The sequence below is a fragment of the Myotis lucifugus genome, unplaced genomic scaffold, assembly GCF_000147115.1.
Source record: "Myotis lucifugus unplaced genomic scaffold, Myoluc2.0 scaffold_55, whole genome shotgun sequence".
In the NCBI taxonomy this organism is placed as follows: Eukaryota; Metazoa; Chordata; class Mammalia; order Chiroptera; family Vespertilionidae; genus Myotis; species Myotis lucifugus.
This window is the reverse complement of record NW_005871103.1, coordinates 2305168-2329153: the sequence shown is the minus strand read 5'-3', so window position 1 is coordinate 2329153 and position 23986 is coordinate 2305168. Positions and strand designations below refer to the sequence as shown.

Below are 23986 nucleotides of genomic sequence, written 5' to 3'. Positions count from 1 at the left end.
GCCCTCGAGTCAAAAAGTTTGCCCACCCCTGGGCTAACCTGTAGAAACAGAAAAGGGGGCTGACCACACAAGACACCAGGAATTCCTCTCTATGTTGACTGTGATGATGGTGACATGACGATATACATTTTCGAAAATTTGCAGCACTGGACACTAGAAAGGCTGACTGTTACTGCATGTAAATTATACCTTCCTAGAAACATGGGGGGAAAAACCTAGAAAATAAAAAGATTTGTAAAAGAAAAACTAACAGAGAAATGCTGAGGCCAATCACATCAACTGGAAGTTTTTCCATGCACCACAGGCCAACTGCTTTCCATACCCACTCTAATTCCCACGTCCCCTGAGAGATGGGGGTCGATACAGAAGGAAGCGCTTGGCCAACATTTACACTCCGTTTCATTTCATTCCTTCTCAAAGCCCACAGCCCACACATGCAGAAAACCAGCACACCTTGCATTTCCTCATCCTTTTTGTGTTACTCAGAATGCTTCCTCTTCATTCATGATTTTCAGTTGTCACTAACAGGTGATCCGTGCACCACTGGTGGCCCATGAGGTCTGAAAGGTCGGCGACCGCTGCTAGACACTGTGTCAAAAAGCCACCTACCACAGCGCCTTCTGTGCTCTGTGAAGCCACTCTGACGTGGCTCCTTCCGCTGGTGGAGTTCTTGGTACTTGCTCTAGGTTTGGGTGCTGACTCTGCTCTTTCAAATGGTTGCAAATGCAGCCTAACCTTATGGTGACAAAGGCCAAGCAAAGAGCCAAGGAAGTGGAAAGGAGAAAAGGGGCCATGGGAGCAAAACTAAAACTAAAACAGCAACTTTAACAACTACAATGACAACAAGTGAAGTTGCTTAAGAGACATAACTAATCGCAATGTGTGGACCTTGTTTAGATCACAATCTAAGCAGAAGGAATATAAAAAGGCATTTTGGGGACAATTAGAAAAACTTTACTATAGGAACTCTTTAGGGGACATGGAGAAATTATCATTGATTTACCTCACCATCATAAATAATGTTACAGTTATATAAGAAAATATCTTCAGCCCTAGCTGGTTTGACTTGGTGGATAGTCGGCCTGAGAACTGAAAGGTCCCAGGTTCGATTCCAATCAAGGGCACATGCCCGGGGTTGCAGGCTTGATTCCCAGTAGGGGTAGTCCAGGAGGCAGCCAATCAATGATTCTCTCCCTCTCCCTTCCTCTCTAAAATCAATAAGAATATATTTTAAAAAAAGAAAGAAAATATCTTCATCTTCCAGACAGGTAGATTGGAATATTTAGAGAGAAGATGTCAAGATATCTGAGTTTAGTTTAAAATACTCTAGAAAACAGGAAAATTAAGCAGCAAATGTGGAAAATGCTTTGTCATTGTTAAATGTAGAGGGTATGTTTGTTTTACCACACCTCTAACTTTTTAAAATGCTTTAAAAAACAAGATGAAAAGTAAAAAAATAAAATAAAAAATTCAATGAATAAATGAGAACAGATGAGAGAAGAAACCATTCCTATATTAGAGGTTTCTTTTGTTCTATCCTTTAATGACTTTGTTGGCATATTACACTATAGCTTCCAATGTCAAAAATAGCAATCTTTATATATATGCTACAAAGAAGATAAAGGTGAGGAAATAATCTCAAGAATTCAGTTACTTAAAATAATAGTTTTCTAATAACTTACTAAGGCTTTTAGAGGCCATTGCTTATATTGACTGTTTATTAATCATCAAGTCATTGAGGAACATAAAAAAGAGAAAAAGGTATGAAGGCTGAGGGGTAAGTGAAAGGAAATTAAGTCAACACAATAGACCCCAAATGGCAGGAACTGTCCTGAACGCTGAGCCAGTCCTGGCTGGAGCGCCCCTGCTTCCTGTACACGCTGCGGGCAGGCCACTGACCCTCCCAGTCAGTCTTCTCAGCTGTAAAATGGGAGTCACTGGAGCACCTGCCCCCCAGCGAGCTGCTCCCGGCGTAAAGGAAGCAACCATGGCCCCTCCTGTTGCCTGTCCTCCTGTGCACAGGCCCCGGGGCTGGGGGAAGGGTCTGAGGGCATGAGCGTGTGTGGGAAAATGGAGGCTGGCTAGCTTCTCACAGAAATCACTAATTAGCCAACAACCACTGCCCTGCTGGGGCCCAGCCGGGACTGTGAAGTCAGCCAAAGCTTCCATTACTGCCTGGAACCCTCCAGCTGTCCCAGAATTGTTTACTTACAGCCCCCTCAGAGGTCTGCTCCTCAGCTCTGTCTCTCACTCCATTTGGGCCCAATGCTCAGGGCAGCTAATCTAATCAGCTAATCTATGCTAAATTATTAATGGATTCAAGAGGTTAATGTGTAACAAGCCTCCCCTCCAACTGAGGCATGCTGGAGACACACTCCCTGGTGACTCATTAGTCTGGGTGGGAATTCCGGGCACCAGGCAGCCCCCCTCACATCAAATCAAATTCTGGGAAGGCATTTAAAAATTCCTACAGAAAAGGTAATTCATATGTGAATACAATGGAATCAACAGAGGGATCTCGGCCAAAGAATCCTCTAAGGCAGTGGTTCTCAACCTTCCTAATGCCGCAACCCTTAATACAGTTCCTCATGTTGTGGTGACCCCCAACCATAAAATTATTTTCGTTGCTACTTCATAACTGTAATTTTGCTACTGTTGTGAATCGTAATGTAAATATCTGATATGCAGGATGTATTTTCATTGTTACAAATTGAACATAATTAAAGCATAGTGATTAATCACAAAAACAATATGTAATTATATATGTTTTCGGATGGTCTTAGGCTACCCCTGTGAAAGTGTCGTTCGACCCCCAAAGGGGTTGCGACCCACAGGTTGAGAACCGCTGCTCTAAGGAGACCAGGACAAAAGGCTATGTTTATGAGCTTTGTGACCGTGGGTCAGTCCACTTTATGGACTTCTCTGTGTCTCTATTTTCCCAACTGCAAAATCAACCCAGGCGGAGGTAAGGATTAAAACATATAATCCACATAAAACATGGGTAAGAGTGCCTGCCACACAACGCATGCTCAACAGATGTCAGCCATTGTTAGTGTCATTTAGGGGTTAGATTAGATGGAAGTCAAAAAGGATGTTTTGAAATCTTAAGTAAAAAAGCATTTTTTAAAGGCAGCTTCTTCCATTGTTTTCAGGGTAATCTGGCCCACAGTGGACCACATTGGGATCTGACCCGGGCTCAAGTCAGCCCACTTCCTACCAGCTGTGTGACTTTAGCGCTGTCATTTTCTCAACAGTAAAATAAGGATAATAATACCTACCCTGCAGTGTTGATGAATGGATTACATATGATAATGTATGGAACATGGGTAGCACTGAGACCCCCACATGCGCATACTATGAGACCAACAAATGATGACTTTAATTATCATCTTAATATTTTTCCGCCTTTATGATCATACCCGTGGGAGCCTAACCAAAAAGTGACAGTACATTCTAATGGGGTGACAGGTCCGCAATCCCTGATGGAGACTAAACCATGGTGATCCCCAGGTCAGTCCAATGGGTACCAGGAATTTAGTGAGGTGGAGAGGGACCCTCAGCTCTGACTAGCCCAGTGCTCCAAAGAAGTAGCTACAAAGCAGGATTTCTATCTGTGTGGCATCGAAACTCTCTCATTCCCAAACAGAAAAAGAAAAGGCAAGCAAGTGAGCATAGGATCTTGGCTTGGCTGTTGGTCCCTGGTGACAAGTGCTATGGGGTTACACAATAACTACATGCCCCCACCCCCATTTCTTTTCAAACTCCGTTTTCTGATTATGAAACTGCTACAGAATCATGGCAAAAATATAAGAACATAAAAGACTGCCTCTGATCCTGCCAAACAGAAATAATTTCTTTTAATATTTCCATGCATATTGCTTCAGATTTTTTCTCTACACCCCCATGCACCCACACACACTTCATTATTTAAGAAAATGAAATCATACCATATACACTGAATCATCACTGCCTGTTCACATACTATACATATTTCTGTGTTTGTTAACATACATCTCTGCCATCATTTTTAATAGCTGCATAGGAATCCATCACCTGCATACCTCACCCCCCACCCCTGGGCACTCAGGTTGTTTCCAGCGTTTTTCTATAATAAACAACCCTGTACTGAGTATTCTCCCAGAAATACCTTACACAATTGTCCGATTATTTCCACAGAAGTGGCATTGGTGGGTTAATAAGTGTGTAATTCCTAAATGCCTTAAGAAACAAAAACAGCTGGCCTTGCTGAGATGGGAGGGTGAGAGAGGTATTTTAGCAACAGATAAACACTGTCTTCTACGCCCAGGCAAACAAGACAATCCTTTTCCTGTTGGCCCACTCCCTGCCTTTCACTCACCTATCAGAAAGCACGTCTATCTCACTGATAAGGACAACTACATCCCCTTGTGCAAAGTTCAGGGTCAAATAGAGAGTGTCCATGTGACAGAACCTGGGGTTTCATCTGGAAATGCAAAGGGAAGGATGGGCAGAAAGGGGCTTACAAAAGAGCAAAGGTTCCTGAATGGCTCCACAGGCAGGCCACTTGGTTACTCTTGGTTACCACTCAGTGATCTTGGGGGGGCATCCCTGAATCTAAATGGGTCGATATTTACTGAGAGGATGTTTTCCTCTCTGGCCAGAGGGTCTTCTCCCACCCCCACCTATTTTCACTCCCTGTGCGAAGGCTGCCTGGTTTTGGAGGTTGCCATGACCTGCTGGCCCATCTCTCTAATGGCAGCTGGCAACTGTGCCATACTCCAAAGTTCTTTCCAACTATTGTGAGCCCCTGCATCTGAGCTGAAAGAAGGGGTGCAGGAGCAGCTGGAGGAGAGAAACCAGAGTGGCGAGTTCAGCAGCAACCTTTGGAGGAACAGTCAAAGCTGCTGGAATGAAGGAAGGGCCCACCACACCGGTCACTGACAAGCCAAAGTCAGAAGGAAAAATAAAGGCTGGCCGTGGTGATCTGAAATGTGGCCCTTAAAGGCCCCAAAGCAACAATGCCCAGAACCAAATAAGCTTTTGTGAAAAAGTAAGCCATCTTCCACTGTCCTCGATCTTCACCTTTTTAGATTCCCTCTTCTTTATGTTTAAATAAGATTTGACAATAACTTGTCCTCTAGCCCAGAAAATCAATCCACTTGGGTAGTTAATTTAAAAATAAACCTTGAGGGTATTTTGAAAGGCATTATTAAGTCTTCTCCTTTTCTCTCTCTCTCTCTCTCTCTCTCTCTCTCTCTCTCTCTCTCTCTCACACACACACACACACACACACACACACACACCCCTGCACAGAGAAAACGAACCATGCACAGAGAAAACGAACCATGGAATAAGACAGGCAAACAAGGGTTTTCCTTATGGTCTAGCTGTGAGATCGTCAGTGGGCTCAGCATCTCTGCCAGGTCCAGTGCGGGGAGAATGCTGCCCAGCTCACCGGCAGCATGCAGCCTCAGTGCACCTGGCCAGGATCCAGCTGTGGGCACAGATGCATCTGAGAGAAACCCGACCGTGCGACCCACACTTCCAGTCACATATTCCTGAAGCCACAGAACATGAGCTAAGCTGAAGCTGATAGGAAAAATCCCAAGAAACATAGCTTTTGAGTTCCATTTGTAACCTTACATGATAAAATAAAGAAATAGAAAACAAGAAACATAAGCAATTGCTGACTGAAGATATGGCTCTAATAGCCTAAGACAGTGGTCGCCAACCGGTGGTCCGCAGACCACTGGTGATCCGTGAGGTCCAAAAGCTTGGCGACCACTGGCCTAGGACGTTACTAAGCTTAGTCATATTAGCAACTTCAACGAAAGAGGCAGCTCTGCCCAGAGTGGGCTTGGAGTCACTGCTGTTTGAGTGTGAATCCTGGCCTTGTCACTTACTAGCTGTGCCACCTGGAACAAGGTGCTAAGGATCTTTTTAGCTTTCATGTCTGTACAATTCCAACCTCACTGGAAGATCAAATAAAAGACAATGACCAGGGTAGTGCTTTTAGCCTATGAAAGAGCTACCTGTCTGCAGCAGGGCAATGACCCATCACAGGGGTGGGATCCCTGCTGAAGGAAGACACGAATACCTGAGGTGTCGCACGCGTGCCTTTCTGTGGAGGGCTCTTCCTGGGCGGTGCTGAGCCTGTAGATAACGTGGGGTTTGTTTTGTTCATCTTCATCTTCTGGTTCATCCATGGACAGCAGTGGCTCAATAAAATAATCCCCATCCTGGGACCGGAATGTGCCCAGCTGCAAAGGAAGAGATGAGAGGTTGATTTCATAAAGATGAAACATTTGAAAGTGGAGACGGTGCCATTTGACCCAATCCCTTTGTCACGAGGGCTGCTTAAAGCCAAAATGCTGCGGACACACTTGGAGAGCGATTTATTTTCACTCTCAGCCATACCAGTACCTTCTCCTTGACTTGACACTATTGTTTCTGCTCACCAAATCCGTCTCTAAGGAATACTTCCTTGGTGCTCAAGTTCTAATCACATATTCCCTTCTCCAGGCTGTTGACAGTGTTTCTCTGTGTGAAGACAGCTGGAAATTTAGGGACCCGTGTGAGCTCTGAGAGAAAAGCTGACCCATGGAAGCATTATCATGACTTCAAATTCAGGAAGCCTATGTTGACCACAAGGCACTCAAGGTGGTGCCACCTGTGACACTAGCCCCTGAGTCTCTCCCACCCTTCCCTTTGCAACAGGCAGTGATTCAGTACCAGGCTTTGGGGCCGGGCTGCCCAGCACAGGTCCCAGTCGCAGCACAGCCTCTTACCCACCCATCTTGCCACCCATCTTGGGTAAGTTCCTTAAATGCTGAACCTCAGCTTCCTTGTTCGTCAATTAGGGATAAACTTACTATAAAGGATTATCCTGCAGATTAAATGAGATAATGCACTTAATGTACTTAGTACCTTGTAAGGGCTTAGAACATATTAGTGGCTTTTGGTGGTGTGGTGTTAGCCTCTAACCGCCAGGATACAGTTGTGTTTGCCAATCATTCTAAGCACTTTGAAAGTGGCAACTCTTTCTCCTCTCCTTCTCACATACCCACAGTTTTGCAAATGACGAATGATGCCTCAAGGTTGACCCACCCAAACAAAACATTACAAGAGCATGAAAAAGTTCCCCATGTCGTGCAATGTGTTAGAGGAGTCAAACCCTTCTCTCATTTTCCATTGTTCCCTTTCCTGCACTGGGGGAGAAAAAAAAGGAGAAAAAGAAAAAGTAAAGGAAAAGAAGACCTTTTACCTTTCCCTGGACACAAGGAAATGACTGTCCATAAAGGTTATAAGCATCATCCAGAAATTTGCTAGAAATTCAAATAATCACGCTCCACCCCAAATCTGACCCACTGAATCAAAATCTCAGGGCAGGGCAGGAGTTGGAATTTTAATGAGCACTCCATGGTATTCTTATGCACGATAAAGTTTGTGGAGCATTAGGCTAGGACAGGTTCCAAACCCAGCTAAGATTCAAAATTGTTTGGGAAGTTTTTTAAAAATTCAGATTTGGGGCATTACCCCTTATCTGCAAATTGAATTTCCAGGGGTAAGGTCTAGCATCTATGTTTTTTAAAAAGTGCTCTACATGATTTAGAGGCCACTAGCTCAACGACGGAACAGCTCTGGTGTGCACAGAGCAGGCAAAAGAGTAGCTGGTTTTTGGCGAAGTGATTTAACAACTTTATTCTCACCCAGGCAGCTCTCTCTGTTTCCAATACTCAACTCTGGTGTTCTCTGAACACAGTGCAGGATGTAAAACCTACTAGAGAGAGACCGTAAGTACTGGGGAAAACCTGGGAGTTCATCTGGAAAGGGTCTGGCTCCTCTGGTGAAAAGGGAAGCCGAGGGAGAAAGTGGCTGGTCTGCAGTTGCCCTTTGGTGATACAGAGCAGCTGAACAGAGCCAGTGCCAAATCTAGAACTCAGGTATCCCAACTTCAATCCAGTGCCTTTTTTATTTTATCTTTACTGTTATTTTTAAATCCTCACCCAAGGACATGTTTTTATTGATGCTTAGAAAGAGAGAGTGAGAGAGAAAGAAACATGGATACGAGAGAGAAACATTGATCAGTTGCCTCCTGTATGCACCCCGAGCAGGGATGGAGCCTGCAACCTAGGAATGTGCCCTGACCAGGGATCAAACCCACACCTTTTGGTGCATGGGGTGACGCTGGCCAGGGCAGTGCAGTGCCTTTTTAAATTAAATTCTCTTTAGGAATATGGATTTAGTCTCTGAGTGGCTAAATGCATGGGTCAGAAAGACTGGGTGGGAACCCCAGCTGTGCCACTTAGGAGTGTGAGACTTCGAGCAAGCCTCCAACTCTCAAAGCCTCACTGTCCCCATCTGTAAAATGAGTTGAGGATTGGATTGTGTGAGGGTTCTGTATGAGATAATTCATACATAAAGTACTCATTATAAGGCAAAGCACATCATGAGAGTTCAATAAATGGTGCCCATATAGTGCCAAATTAATTTTGTTGTTGATTCACAAGTAAACGCTTGATCTAAGAGTAATTCTTTCTTGGTCAAGGTGAACATTTATTCAAACATACAGGGTATCCTATATAATAAAACCCTAATATGCAAATCAACCAAACGGCGGAATGACGGGTCGCTATGACATGCACTGACCACCAGGGGGCAGACGCTCAATGCAGGAGCTGCCCCCTGGTGGTCAGTGTGCTCCCACAGGGGAGCGCTGCTTAGCCAGAAGCCGGGCTCACGACTGGCGAACACAGCGGTGGTGGCGGGAGCCTCTCCCACCCCTGCTGCAGGAGGGCAGTAAGGAGTATGGGGTCCTGGACTGCGAGAGCCCTGGACTGCAAGAGAACACAGGCCAGGCTGAGGGACCCCCCTCCTCCACCCCACTGTGCGTGAATTTTGTGCACCGGGTCTCTAGGGTACCTATAATATCTAAGGCTCCAATATGGAAGAGAAATGAATTGATGTTGATCCTGCTGCCAAAGAGAAAGGGACAGAACATACCTACTAAGAACTATAATTATAATACAAGGGAGCAAACAGAAGAACCATAAGAGAAATACACATACACATATGCATCTATGAAGGTGAAGAGGGAGACATGACAGCAGTCCATAGGACCAGGAACATGTTTCCTGGGAAGAAAGATATCTAAGTTACATTTAAGTTACACTTCAAAAGAAGGGCATGATTTGAGCATGTGAAGCTGGGTGAGATGAACAAATAAGTCTGGAGGCCCAAGGGCAATGAGACAGGATTAGGATAGAAGGGAAATTCAGTAAAAGAAGCAAAAGCAGGTTGCCTGAAATTCAGGCCTTGTCGAGGAAAGCTTGAGAGATGCCCCGGACCTGCCGGCCTGAGAGGGGTGAGAAGCACTGCAAATGGTCTCAAGGACCAGACGGAGTTCACAGTTGTGACTGGGCATGCGCTGTGCAGAGCTGGTGAGCCGGGAACCATGTGGCCTTGCACCGGTGATCATTCATTTGTTAGTGGCAGAGCTTAAGAGAGAAGAGTCTGGAGGAAAAGCCAGAGACAAATATTTCTTAGACATCAGTCCCAATGAGCAGAGAAGTGAAGAGGGCTAGAGTTAGGGTAGGGATGCTCAGAAAAGGTAAGAGATGGAATTCAGGGAAACTGATACTTTACTAGTGAGGTGTGTGTGTGTGTGTGTGTGTGTGTGTGTGTGTGTGTGTGTGGTGATGGGGGGAGGCAGAAATAGCATGGTCCACCCTGAAGAGTGAAAGATTTCCTGGGGGCTTTTAGGCCACTGGGAACACCACAATTCCACAGCTACAAAAAATGGTAAGGGGAAGTCTGGGGGGAGAGGGGGAGGTTGGAGGGGTAGGGAGGCGGAGAAAGATACGTTTCAGAAGGAAGACAAAGGGGCGAGGGTTTGGGGGATAGATCACTGACGTGTGCATATATTTAGGATGTATGTTAGAACTGCCCCCTTCCTCCAAAAGAGGCCGCTTGCAAATTAAATGCAATATCAATAGGCTTATCAGAGTCTAGGCATCGTTTCTGAAGAACTGTCCTCAGTGGCCTAAGAGTTACCTCTTGCAGTTCCACGTGCGAGTGGCTGCCTAAAACTGCCAATAGAAATGAAGGTCCTGCGCAGCAAAATATTCATACAACCGCAGGGGCCACTCAGCGGGGTGTGGAGGCGGGGAAGGGGAGGAGTAAAGGCTGTTTACAAACTTGACGTACAGACGCAGCCCGACCCGTTAGGTTCTGAAATTCGGGGTTACGGTCTTGGAATCTGCAGGTGCTCTGATACCCTTGCTCCGGCACCCGGCTTATGCCCACACCGGCCGGCTGGAACCTTTCGAGGAACAGAAGGGATTCCTGGGCTCTAGCCCTACCTAGGTCTGGAGGCAGCGATGACTCACCAGCACCCCCTCTGCCTTCGCCAAACTGCCGTCTCCGCCCACCCCAGTCTCCACGTCCGGCCGCGGCTCTCTGCTGGGGGCTCAAGGGGCTCATCCTGATGCCCGCATCCCAGAGGCTTAACCTGCCCGCTCCCAGTCATCAGGTTTGCCTGGCTCGCCTCCCGACCCGTCCCTCCGCTGAGCGGCGGAGATGGATGCGACATCCCCACGGGGATCTCTGGACTCTCCGAACAGCAGCAGCAGCGCGTGGAGGGGTCAGCCGAGCACCCCGGTAAGTATCCATGTCCCCACTTTAAAGGTGACAGTGGGCGTGGGGGTGCTTAGGGGAAGACTAACGCAGCACCGGGCGCCCTGCGCTAGGAGAGCCTGACCCGGGAAAGTTTCTGCGTCACACGCGCGTGGCAGCAACGCATGTCGCTTGAAAAAGTCAAGGCTGCTATCAGTCGGGCCAGAATCTTACTGCGGGTCCTCAAATGTCACGGGGGTGGGGGGTGGGGGGGATGATGCCGTGTAGGACCTCCTGAAGGGCAAGTTGGGCGCGGGGGTTGTAAGCCTGGGGGATGGGAGCGGGCAGGATACCAGCTTGGATCCCAGGCTAAGTCTATACTTTGCTGCGCAGGGAGGTGGCCGCCCCGCCCTCGCGCCCTCCCTCTCTAGGGAAACGTGCGCCGCAGGCTCCCTTTCTGATTCTAGGGAAACTCCAAGGGGTGACAGAAGCCCCAAAAGAACTGACATCTCCGCCTCTCCGGGCTCTCCCGCAATGTCTCTGCTTCTACGAGCCACCCCACCGCTAGGGCGCAGAGTCGGACTGCGCCGCACCCCACTACCCATTTCCTCCCCAATTCAGCGTCCGAGGCAGGCGCCGCCTTCTCCCCGCCCCCGAGCGCTGGGCCCACCCTTCCGTTCCGGGACGGGACCTGTTCCCTGTCAATCCGGTTAGCCTCCGGGCTCCTGGCGCGTGAAGAAAGGCAGGGGAGAACGCGGGGACTCTAGATTACGCACCGCCCTCCGCGATACACAGAGGGAACTCCCCGCACCCAAGCCTGGGGATCCTCTGCCCACACCCCCAACTCAAGCGCACCAATAAGGAGTCGAGCCCTCCCCACACTCAGCGGCTCCTGGGAGGCCGAGTGTAGGAACCAACTTCCAACGCGCAGCTGAGCAGGGTTAGGACCCTAGAAAGCTCCCAAATTCCAGAACCCCGTGGGGGCGGACGCGTGCTCGCCTCTCTCTCGAGTGTCAGCGCACGCTCTGGGCTGGCCACCTCGGCCTCCAGGCGTCCAGCTCACACTCCGGGCCGGAGCAGAGACTCGCGCAGTGAGGGTCTCGGGCTGGAGGGCAATGAAGCCTTCCCGCAGCGGGCGGGGGGAGAGGGGGCGCGCGCCCACTCACCATTCCGGAGCAGAGGCTGATGACCGCCGTGTGCTCGGACTTGGTATTGACGTGGCCTTTGTAGAAACAGTGCTTGAGTTCTGCTTCGTCCTCGGAATAAAACTTTGTCTGGTTCTCCTCGGGCGCCCCGAGGAGGGTGACAGTGAACTGTGGAGCGATAAATCCGGCATGGGCGGTGAGATTAAATAGAAACTGCTGGCCGAAGGCGGAGAGGCGGTAATGCGCCCGGGAGGAGGTAGCGGAGGAAGAGGAGGAGGCGAAGGCAGGCCAGGGGTCAGAGGCAGAGTTAATGCTCCGTCGCCTTCTTTTGAAGTGCACGTTCGTGGGAAAGGGTTCTCCGAGAGCGTTCACTCGGACGGGAGACGCGATTTCGTATTCGCTCAGGGACTCTAATAATTTCACTGCAGAGAGAAGCAGAGACACATAACCAGTGATTTCAGTTTTCCGCAAGTTTTAAATTAAAATAAAGGTGAGGGAGGGCTTTGTCCTGAGTGGCTTTCCAGCGGGTTTTCTTTTCCCATTTGAATCAACCCCTTCACCCTCAGTCAGTGGACAAATATTTGGTGAGCACCTACTGTGTGCTAGGAAGAGCCGGGAAATGTGCAAAACGCTGAGGATACACCCTTAGGAGCCAGAAACACGAACAAGTCAAAATGCATAAAGTAATTTCAGATTCTGACAAATATCCTCAGTAAAATAAAACATGCTGCTAGCCGTTGCCCCCAGTTACTGAGTTATGGTACTTTGGGGCACAGAGACTGGGAGGGGAGAAAAGCAGGCTAAAAGCAAAGGGTGTGGGGGTAAGTTCCTTCCCCACTGTCACTCTCTGGAAATTGGCTGGGAATGACCTAAAGAAGGGAGAGGCTGCAAAGCGGGAAATCATTCTTTCTAGGAAAAGGAAAGAGGCTTCCGCTGCGGGGTGCCCGCTCCCGGGCGCGGAAGCTGGGGAGCTGGCGACAGGGGCAGAGGGGTCCCGGGGCCGGAGCCTCATTACCTTGCCTCGGGTGCAGCCTGTTCTTGCGCACGGCCGCCGCGGCGTCTGGGCTCGCCATCTCGGCCAGGTCCCGCACCAGGAGCGTTAGCAGTGTGGCCCAGGATACAAACTGCATGGTGCTCCTCACCCCTCCCCCGCTGCCCTCACCCCCTCCCTCCTGCCCTCCTTGGCGGCGGCGGCGACCCGAGGCAGCGGCCGCGTAGAGCGCGCGGAGGCCGGCGCCCGCCGCCAATGTTTGACTTTAGGAGTCGCTGAGGTCCCGCCGCGAGGGTCCCGTCCGCGCTCGGCTGAGCAACGCCGCCGCCTGCCGAGAGCTGAGCCGCTCGGGCCGCAGGAGGAGCCGCAGGAGGAGCACTTGGAGGACTGCGGCTCCACCGCTCGGCAGCATAATGTCCGGGGAACGTGTAGGAGAAAGCGCCGAACGTGCGCTCCGAGGCGCGGCGCGCGCCCTGTGCTGGCGCGGATAGCGGAGCGGCTTCTTGAATGGGGGGCGGAGGCGGGGGGGCCGCGGGTCCTCCGCCGCTCAAATACCCCGGGTGCCCGCCTCCAGGAGAGGGGAGGGGAAAGCGAGCTGAGTGCGGACCGCCTCCTTCCAGACGGCGGACGGTGCCTGCCCGGCCAGTGCGGGACTCCCGGGCTCCCGGCCTCCGGCTTCGGGAGGCGGCGGCCAGAGGCGCCGGGAGCGCGGAGGCTGCGGGTCGCGGTCTTGGCCGCCTCGTGGAGATGAGCTTTTCTGGGACTCCCCGCCCCGGGGGAGAGAGCTGATTGCGGGCTCTCTTTCCAGGAGCTCGCAGTCCCTCTCCGAGTCTCTCGGTCTCTCGTTTCCTCTGCCCTCTCGCCTCCCTGCTTTCCGTCCCCTTCCAATCTCCTCTCTCCTCCGCGCTCGCTCTCCAGGCCGCTCGGAATCGGCCTTCCTCCACCCCACCCCCTCCGTGGTCTCTCCTCCTCCTCCCACTGCACCCGTCTGATTCCCCGTATTTCTGGCTTTCCTCTTCTTTTTATCTCTCGTCTGTTCCCATCTTTTGGCTACAGTCCTCTTCCTCTTCTCTCCTCCCCGGTTTCCTCCTTCCGCTTCTCTTCTCCAAACCCTTTCTTTTTGGTTTCTTACAAGTGAAAGTGGCCCAGTGCAGAAGCGCCTTCCCTTCTTAGTCTCTCTGGGGATGAGATTTGTTATCTAATCTAAGTGAGGAATTTTAGGGATGGGGTTCCTAATCTTACAGTTTGGGGGGGGGTGTGTTTCAAGTCCTTGGCCTCCTGAAAGTGTCGAAAAACTTTCTAGCTGTGATTTCCCTAGACTCTCGTCCCATTCTGAGAGGGCCCATGGCTTTCGGTAGGTCCCGACCCAAAAAAGGTTAAGAACCACTCCTGGCAGCCAGAGGGGGCGGGGACTTTGGCGCTCGGACTGCCCGGTTGGGGGAGGGGTTAGAGATATGGGGGGTGGGGGCGAATGCCAGAGGAGAGTCCTGGCCCCAGGGGGGAAGCACCAGTCCTAAGAGGGATTTCTCAATCACTTACAGCACGCTCACTGCCAGAGATGCTTCCAGCCCCGCAAAGCTGACACTTCAACCTACTCTTACACTTACCCGCCCTGGGATGCAAATTTGAAAGTCAGAAAGTAAGCCAGAGAGGGAGGATGCCAGTCTGTGAATGTGGGAGTCTGTGTGTAAATTGTCTAATCCCGGAGGGTTCAAAAGCGCTTTTTCCTTTACCAGTCCTCAGGAAGATGGGATGTGCTAATTTCAAGAAAAAGGAAATGACACTTTTTGTAAAAGATGTCACATGTGCATTTGCCCAAGTTTCCCAGAACCAGAGTTTCCTGTCCCTTAGTAGGCTGGCACTCAGGGTTGAAAATACTTAAGATTGCCAACACCAGGGACCAAATAGCAATATGCTAGAAATGTCCACTATTCTGGAAATATTAATGCATATATTTCTCGTGGTAGAAGGAAAAATAACGTGGCAGGACTGGAATATCCTAAAGAAGTTGTTAGTCCAAATGGACTACTATTGCCATTGTCCAACGTATTCCTGAAATGAATTAATTCCTGGGTGTATACAATGATGCATAAAGACGGTAAAATAGTAACACCTGCACAGTACACAATAAGAGATTTTTAAGAGATGACATTTAAGTATTTGTCTTCAACCTTCAAAGTAATTCACTAAAATACATTTCTTCTAATACAAGATCTTTCTTCTCATTATCAATAAAATTCCTCACAACCACAGCATCAGGGAATTGCTGAGAGTTTAGCAAGGAACAGAAAAATGTCAAGAAATCAAACTATTAGCTGATTCTCAGGGAAAGTATTGTAGAACTCACACTATAAAATCGCTAAAATGTATAGCACTTTGCTAGGCACTCAGGTGAATGGAACAGAATAGAGAACCCAGAAGTAAACCTATGCACACATGGTCAATTTATTTATGACAGAAGAGCCGAGAATGTATGATGGGAAAAGGATAATCTCTTCAACAACTGGTTTTGAGAAAACTGGACAGCCACACGCACGCAAAAGAAAGAAACTGGATCACTTTCTTGCATCACACACAAAAATTAGCTCAAAGTGGATTAATGATTTGAACGTAAGACCTGAAATCATAAAACTAGAAGAAACATACGGAGTGATCTCCCTGACATTGGTCTTGGCGATGATACTTTGGATTTGACACCAACCAAAAACAAAGGCAACAACAGCAAAAATGAGTGGGACTACATCAAACTGACAAGCTTCTGTGCAGCAAAAGAAACCAGCCACAAAACGAAAAGGCAACGTATGGAATGGAAGAAAATATGTGCACGTCTCATATACCAGAGAAGGGGTTAATATCCAAAATATATAAAGAACTCGTATAACTCAGTAGTAAAACACACACACACACACACACACACACACACACACACACACACAATCTGATTAAAAAATGGAAAGAGGATCTGAATAAAGGTTCTTTTTTCAAAGAAGAAATGCAAATCAAAACCACAATGAGATACTACCCCACACCTGTTAGAATGGCTTTTATCAAAAAGATGAAAAATAAGTGTGGCAAGGATGTGGAGAAAAGGGAACCTTTGTGCACTGTTGGTAACGGGATGGAAGTTTTGCAAAAAATTAAAAGAACTACCATATGATCAAGTAATTCCACTTCTTGGTATTTATCCGAAGGAAATTAAAAAAACTTAACTCAAAAAGATACCTGCACCTCATGTTCATTGCAACATTATTTAAAATGCCCAAGGCATGGGATAACCTAAGTGTTCCTGAATGGGTGAGTGGATAAAGAAAATGTGGGAGATATAATTATATATATATATTATTCCATCATCAAAAATAAGGAAATCTTGGCCGGCCATGCTCAGTGGTTGAGTGTTGACCTATGAAATAGGAGGTCACAGGTTTGATTCCTGGTTAAGGCACATGCCCTGGTTGCTGGCCCAATCCCCAGTAGAGGGCGTGCAGGAGGCAGCCAATCAACGATTCTCTCTCACGGATGTTTCTATCTCTCCCTCTCCCTTCCTCTCTGAAATCAATAAAAATATATTTAAATCAAATAAAGAAGGAAATCTTACCATCTATGACCACATGGATGGACCCTTAAGGGCATTATGAAAAGTGAAATAAGTCATACAGATAATATATGATCTTATATGGGACCTAAAAAATAAAAAATAAATGAACTGATAAAGAGAACAGACTGGTGGTTGCATGAGGTGGGGGTGGGCAAAATGGGTAAAGGTGGTCAAAAGGTAAAGAATTCCAGTTATAAAATAAATAAGTCCTGGGGAATGTAATGTATAGCATGGTCACTGTAGTTAATAATATTCTATTGTAGATTGGAAAGTTGCTAAGAGAGTGGATCTTAAAAGATCTCATCACAGAAAATGAAAAATTTTGTTGATGATTTCACAATATAGTCTTATATTGAATCATTATGTTGTACAGCCGAAACTAAAATAATGTTATATGTCAATTATACCACACTAAAAATTAAAGTTTATAAAAGATTAAAAGTAGCACTTTTCAATATTTCCTATTAAACAATTTTCCTCTATTTTCATTTAAACCACTCCTGATAAAGAGAAGCTAGTTCTTATATGTAGGGACAGAAGCCTTCTTTGTTTATTCTCTCATTAGCTTACTTTCTAGGATTTGGTTTTAAAGGATGAACTTTGTTTACTGTTGTTTAAAATTGCTGCTGATACAACCCAATCATTTCACAAGAGCTGAAGGGAAGGGAAATACAAAGTAGCTTTGGTGACCTCTGACTGACGATGAGAAATTCAGAAACTGTGCCTCTTGGTCACCTCCCCAGGTCACCAAAGCTACTTTGTGTTTCCCTTGCCTCAGTTTTCTTTCATATGTATAATTTTCTTTGGCTTTCTAACCCCTTTTTCCAATGCTGAATATTTCATGATAACTTCTTAGCTATTTCATTGATATTTCACAACTTTTTCCTCAGCACCTAGAACAGGTCTGGCACATAGTAGGTTCTCAAAAAATGCTTATTGAATAAATATAACCCTTCTACCTTGGTTCAACTGTGATAAATGACTTCTTTATTACACACACACACACACACACACACACACACACAATTTGGAGGTTGGTCCTATAAATAGGAATATCGAATTACCTGAGTTCAGGGGGAAAAGTGGTTTCTATAATAAATTAGCCCATCACAAGAATTTGCTCTGAAAGAAGTAGAGATTTTTTTAATATATTTTTATTGCCAAAACCGGTTACACACACACACACACACAGCCTGCGGACTGAAAGGTCCGAAATTGGTCCTATAAATAGGAATATTGAATTACCTGAGTTCGAACTCTCTATCTCTCTCCCTTCCTCTCTGTAAAAAATCAATAAAATATATATAAAAAAAATAAAATAAAAAATATATTTTTATTGATAGAGAGGAAGGGAGAGGGAGAGAGAGATAGAAATATCAATGATGAGAGAGAATCACACCCCACACTGGGGATCAAGCCTGCAACCCAGGCATGTGCCCTGACTGGGAATTGAACTGTGACCTCCTGGTTTATAGCTCAACGCTCAACCACTGAGCCACGCCAGCTTGGCAGAAGCAGAGCTTTTTGAGGTTACCCAGAGTTAGCAGAGGGACAGTTCTTAGCCCGTTTTCCTCTCCCAGGCTTTACTGGAATTGAATGTTATTGTAGGTTAAGTGGAAGACTCCTTTGGCTGATTCTTCATTAAAATTGGATCTCAGGGGAGTGGTGATTGACATTAGTCACTAGGGAGAGACCATCTGGTCACTGGAAATATGAAAGATGCTATCACACTCGACTTGGTTTGCAGAACTCCACTGAACACAGCAGAAAGGAGATTTGAAGCAAAGCCATTTATTTCACAGAGAGGGAAACCCACACCTGAATGCCAAGGAGAGACCTTGGGGCGGGAATCAGAGTGAATAGTTTCCTGAGTGGTCAGCAGTGGGTGGTGTCTGGAGTAGACAAGCCCATGCTATGGATACCACAGGGTTCTGGTGAGCAAAGCACCAAGCAGGGAATTGGAATTGGCTGTGGCAGGACTCTGTGACCTTGGGCAGTGTCATTTCTGATCCAGTTTCATGTTTGCAGAGTGGAAGTGGGGAAACACCATGTCATCTTTTCTTGCCGCATGCGTGAATGGCCCTAGTATTTTTTAAAATAAATTTAGTTGGGTGGCATTAATTAATAACGTTACATACGTTTCAGGTGTACAAGTCTACCATACATTATCTGTATATTGCATTCTGTGCTTTTCACCCAAAGTCTAGTCTCCTTCTGTCACCACAATTTTGACCCCTTTACTCTCTTTATTTATTTATTCTCTGCCCCTACCTTCTGGTAACCACCATTCTGTTGTCTGTCTACGAGTTGTTTTTTTGTTTTTTGTTCATTTGTTGCTTTCTGTTTTATATCCCCATGAGTTCTTGTCCTTTTCCAACTGACTTACTTAGCATGGCTCTCAAGATACAAGTTGTTGCAAATGGCAGTATTTTATCTTTTTATGGCTGAGTAGTATTCCATTGCATATATGTACTACATCTTTATCCAGTCATCTGTTGAAAGACACTTAGGTTGTTTCCATGTTTGGCTACTGTGAATATTGCTACAGTAAACATAGGAGTATATATATCTTTAAGAATACGTCATTTCAATTTTTTTCAAGTAGATAGAAGAGATACTGCTGGGTCATTTGGTAGCTCTATTCTTAAATTATTTAGGAATCTCCATACTGTTTGCCAGAGAGACTGTACCAGTTTATATTCCATTCCCACCAGCAGTGTACAAGGGCTCCCTTTTCTCTGCACATTCTCCAATACTTATTTTTGTTATTGATAATAGCCATTATAATAGGTGTGAGGTGCTATCTCATGGTTTTGATTGGCATTTCTCTTATAGCTAGTGAAGTTAGCATCTTTTCACATATCTGTTGGCCATCTGTATGTCTTCTTGGGGAAAAATGTCTATTCAGGTTCTCTGCCAAATTTTTTAATTGGATTATTTGTTTTTTGTTATTGTTGAGATATATGAGTTCTTTATATATTTTGGATATTAGCCCCTTGTAGACTACCGCCTGACACCATATGCAAAAATTAACTCAAAATGGATTAAAGACATGAATATAAGACCTGAAACAATAAAATACAGAGAAGAAAACATATGCACTAAACTTATGGACCTTGGTCTCAGGGTTTTTTGTGAACTTGACCCCAAAGGTAAGGAAAGTAAAGCAAAAATAAATGAATGGAGCTACATCAAACTAAAAAGCTTCTGCACAGCAAAAGAAACCATCAACAAAACAAAAAGGCAACCAACCAAATGGGAGAAGATATTTGCAAATAATAACTGCTAGTGCAGTGGTTCTCAACCTTCCTAATGCCGTGAGACTTTAATACAGTTCCTCATGTTGTGGTGACCCCCAATTTCATTGTTACAAATTGAACATAATTAAAGCATAGTGATTAATCACAAAAACAACATGTAATTATATATGTGTTTTCCGATGGTCTTAGGCGACTCTGTGAAAGGGTCGTTCGACCCCCAAAGGGGTCTCGACCCACAGGTTGAGAACCGCTGGCTAGTGTATTTTTTAAAGTTTTCCAAATAGTGACTTCAATCAAAGCATAATGCACAGAAAACATAATGTTAGTGTCCAATGAGTATACGGAAAGTTAAACTGAAGTTATACTGTTAATGACAATAACATAAGATTCTTTTCATTGAGTTCGTAATTATTTAATCCTCCTAGCAGTCCTGCCTTCTGGGTTTTATTCTCCCCATTTTACATATGATGAAAATGAGACTCAGCAAGTTAAAGGACTTGCCTAGAATACAGAGCTAGACTGTGCTGAGCTGGGATTTGAACTAGGGTCTGGTTACCTCCAAAGCTTATGACCTCCATTAATCAGAGTAGCCAAGTAATATAAAGACAGTCACCAAATTGTGATCTTTTTTTAATCCTCACCCGAGGACATTCATTGATTTTTAGTGAGAGGGAGGGAGGAGAGAGAGAGAGGGAGAGAGAGAGAGAGAGAGAGAGAGAGAGAGAGAGAGAGAGAGAGGAGAGAGAAACATCGATGTGAAAGAGAAATATCAACCGCCATCTCCAAACACACTCTGACTGGGAATTGAACCTGTGACCTGTTGTTGTATGGAACCACACTCCAACCAACTGAGCCACATCAGCCAGGGCTTACCTACTTGTTCTTGATCATTCAGCCTCTGTACTTGGCCTGATGAATATGACCTGTAAGAACTTTTTTTTTCTTTTAATACTAAATCTAAAGTTCTAAATAACTTCTCTTGAGCCTATTGTTAAGTTCCAATGTTTAAGGTGGCTCTGTATAGCTCATGACTAGCTATGGCCATTCTACAAAGTTGTTTGCTCACCAGGTGCTCCTTGCTGGCCATTCCAGAAGACCTTTTCCACCCCCTCTAGTATCTTGTGCAATGAGACCTTGATGCCCAGAGTTCAACATCACAACTACACGTGATTCGGGAGTGCTGGACTTCTAGCTCAGATCCAAACCACTCACTCTTAAACTGAAGCCAAATGAGAAAGCAATACAAAGTGTGCGAACACAGTTTCACCATTTTCTAAAAGGGCACATTCAACATAGGTAGTTGTTAGAGATAACGCTAGCATGGAATCTGATAACTCTCAGAGTAGTTTGAGGTGCACCAGGATGTCACGTGCCTACTGAGCCCTGAACTTCTGTCCTAGTTTGTTCCACACTTTTTGTTGTTGTTGCTTAGTGTCCTGTGTTAGGGGCAAATGTACTTCCCTCACTGCTGTATCCCCTTGGTCTCAGGGTTTTTTGTGAACTTGACCCCAAAGGTAAGGGTTCTCCATACTAATAGGCACTTAATTAATATGTTAAGTTGATGAATTAACTATCACCACAAAATTGTTTCTAGAGTATTTCTTTTAATTTATAAAAGTATTTTTTCACACACACACAAACACGCACATTCACGTGAAATCTCAGGAATGTCTAAGGTCATCTCTGTGTCTGACGGTATCATTACTCACGGGGCACAAGTCCTGCTTTAATCAGAATCTCATCAAGATTCCTTTTTATTTTTTCCCCTAGAGTAGACATTTCCAGGCTTTCCCCAAAGGCTACTTCAGGATTCTGAGCACAGGCCAGTAAGAGACCAACACTCTAGGCAGGTCCTATATCCTTTCCATATCCCGAAAACAGGGTAACCATAGTTACCTGCCTCACAGCGATGCTGTGAGAATGAATGGACCTGTGAACACAGTGGCATAGTGGCTGGCATGGAGCAAGTGGTCTCTGAATGCTCCAATCAGCGGTCCCACTGGGACCCAGCTGCCAGGGAGGGTACTGATTCAGGTGGGAGAGAAGGGTGCCGGCAGCCTCCCACTCCTCTCCCATCTACCTCCCTCCAGCCCACCCATCATGAGCCTTCGTTCCCCTGGGAGGAGGACAAGCCATGTGTAAACTTGCAGTTCTTCCACTGTGTGTTTTTCACACTCAACTTTGCTGTTAGTCTTTTTGTCCTTTAAATTTTGTTTTCATTTTTTTAAACAGCTTTACTCACCCTCACACTCTGCTTAAATTAGCATTTCACATATGTTCAGTTTAGCAGTCTTTCAACCACTAATCTTGTTTTCTGGCAGAGTTTTAAAAACAGCTAAAACATTTTTTAAAAGCCTGTTTTATATGGTAAACAATTTTTACATGTGCAAAATAGTAATTTCCTGTGCCAGATGATGTTTAGTCAGTTGTCTGTCCTAATGGTATTTGATAATAATGATAAACCTCAGTGATTGCTTCCTACTTCTAGGCACAGTGGGTAATACTTTATGCAGCCCTGACACCCCATGATATGGGAATGCCATGAGCCCCACTCTTCAGAGGAGGAGATGAAGGCACAGAAAGTGGGAGCTGCCTGCCAAGGTTGCACCACTAGTGAGTAGCTGAGTGGGTATTCAAAGCCAGGCTTTTGGACTTCCAGGCCTGTACTCTTAATCCATAACATTGTACTGACTGTCATGTTTTGATGCTTTCTTAGGCTTCATACAGGATGAATTGTGATGCTTAGGGATGCAATCGAAAAGAGCCAACACTCAGACATTAGTAGAAATTCAGATATCAGGCCAAATGGGAGAGGAGGCCAATAGGAGGTCTGGGTTAGGGTGTCAGTCACATGTGGTTGGATTCTGGACAGCAGGTCATGGGGGCTAAAGACAGTGTCTTTCCTATACCCCAAACCACTCATACACCTAACTAACAAGGCTGGCTCTTCAGTGGTCTTATTGCTACAACCATTCTTTTAAACTCCCATGGCCCTTAGGTCAGCTCAGTGTGCTTGTGTTGTTTAGACCTTGTGGTCCTTGCTATAAAAACAGCATATGCCCAGAGCCCTGCTTTGGAGTTACAAAAGGGTGCAGGATTTCAGTTTCCCATGATGAGCCTATGTGGAGGCCTACTACAAGGAAGGTTTTCAAAGAACCTTTCAAAAGAGTGACTGCCAAGGACAATGGAGACAGGCTGGGGGCCGGGAAGAATACCTGTTTTCCAAATCAGTGTGCGAAAACGTAGATTTGTGCCATGGATCACCTTGACCTGGTAATGAGATTATGTGACATCAAATCAATCCCAGTTATAAATGGTATATTCGCCATGCACTGCCCTGGTATTACTCGGCACCGATAACACAAAATAGGATGCTTCCTGAAATGTAAGCCTAGCAATTAGTGCCTAGTCAAGTCCCTATCAGATGTTGGCAAAATAATTGGCTTGGCTTTTTTTTCCCCTTCATTAAAAAAAGGTCTGACCATACACATGGCAAGCATAACTGGATAAGCCGCAGCTACCGCTGGGCTCTGTGCAAGAGGTGCTGCTACAAAGAGCAAGTGTTTGGAACTGTCATTTTCTTTCAGGCACTGTCATCCAGCGGTGGTGGGGCCTGCATTCCAGTTACAACAGCAACACATATTCACCCACGTCAGTTTCTGTGCAGCCACACTCTTACAGCTGACTGATCAGTTCTTTAGTTCCGAACACAGATCTGGGCCTCTCAGAACTTCTCTTGGCTCTATGGTGTCTTTCCCAACAAAACAGAGGTCGCAGTAGAGAAATGGCTGCTCAGCAGGGGCTTTGGTCCTTGTGTCCAGGAGTGGCAGAAGTCCCCAAGATCAAAACGTACAATTCAAGGCCCTCTCCTCCCCACTTCACCAATCAGGTGAAAATGGAAGGGAATCCACCGTCAGGAGACAATAAGTGCAATGAAATGTTAGGCAATTATTAAAGAATAAGGAAGAGCTGGCTTGTTTTTTGTTTTGTTTTTAAGCACATAAATATATCCAAGAAGTATTATTAAGCAAGCAAGTCACTGTGTTGTTTATCTAATTGGGTCCTGTAGTAGCAAAACCAAAATAAGACAGCAACAACATCAGCCTGGGCCAGGACAGAATATGCACAGAAGAAAGTCTAGAAAGATGGACATATATTAAACTAGGATCAATGACTGATCTCCAGAACTGGGATTTGTGGAAATATTTTATCTTCCTACATTTCTATGATACCCAGTTCCATATTGTTTGAACATTTTTACAACAAGAACAAGTAACTTTCTTAATGAGAAAAGTAGTTGTTTTTTTTAAAAGAGTTGTTTTTTATACATATACATATGATGGGCATTTTTGCTCATAAATTATGTATAGCTTAAGCTTTGTATATAACATTCAGGGTGAGT

General features: G+C 45.9%; 1 protein-coding gene and 1 long non-coding RNA gene across 2 annotated transcripts in view; one reads left to right on the top strand and one right to left on the bottom strand.

Annotated features, from left to right (window-relative positions):
* Positions 1 to 13196, bottom strand: part of ADAMTS9 (ADAM metallopeptidase with thrombospondin type 1 motif 9) — a 162070-nt gene extending 148874 nt beyond the window's left edge. Inside the window, 3 exon segments of the mRNA XM_023754048.1 lie at positions 6077 to 6239; positions 11760 to 12160; positions 12754 to 13196. Of these exon segments, the coding sequence (XP_023609816.1) occupies positions 6077 to 6239; positions 11760 to 12160; positions 12754 to 12868 (679 nt within the window). The 5' untranslated portion in view covers positions 12869 to 13196.
* Positions 10205 to 23986, top strand: part of LOC102425124 — a 121408-nt gene continuing 107626 nt past the window's right edge. The window contains exon 1 of the long non-coding RNA XR_002829364.1: positions 10205 to 10638. This is a non-coding gene — a long non-coding RNA (uncharacterized LOC102425124). The remainder of the gene's footprint in view (positions 10639 to 23986) is intronic.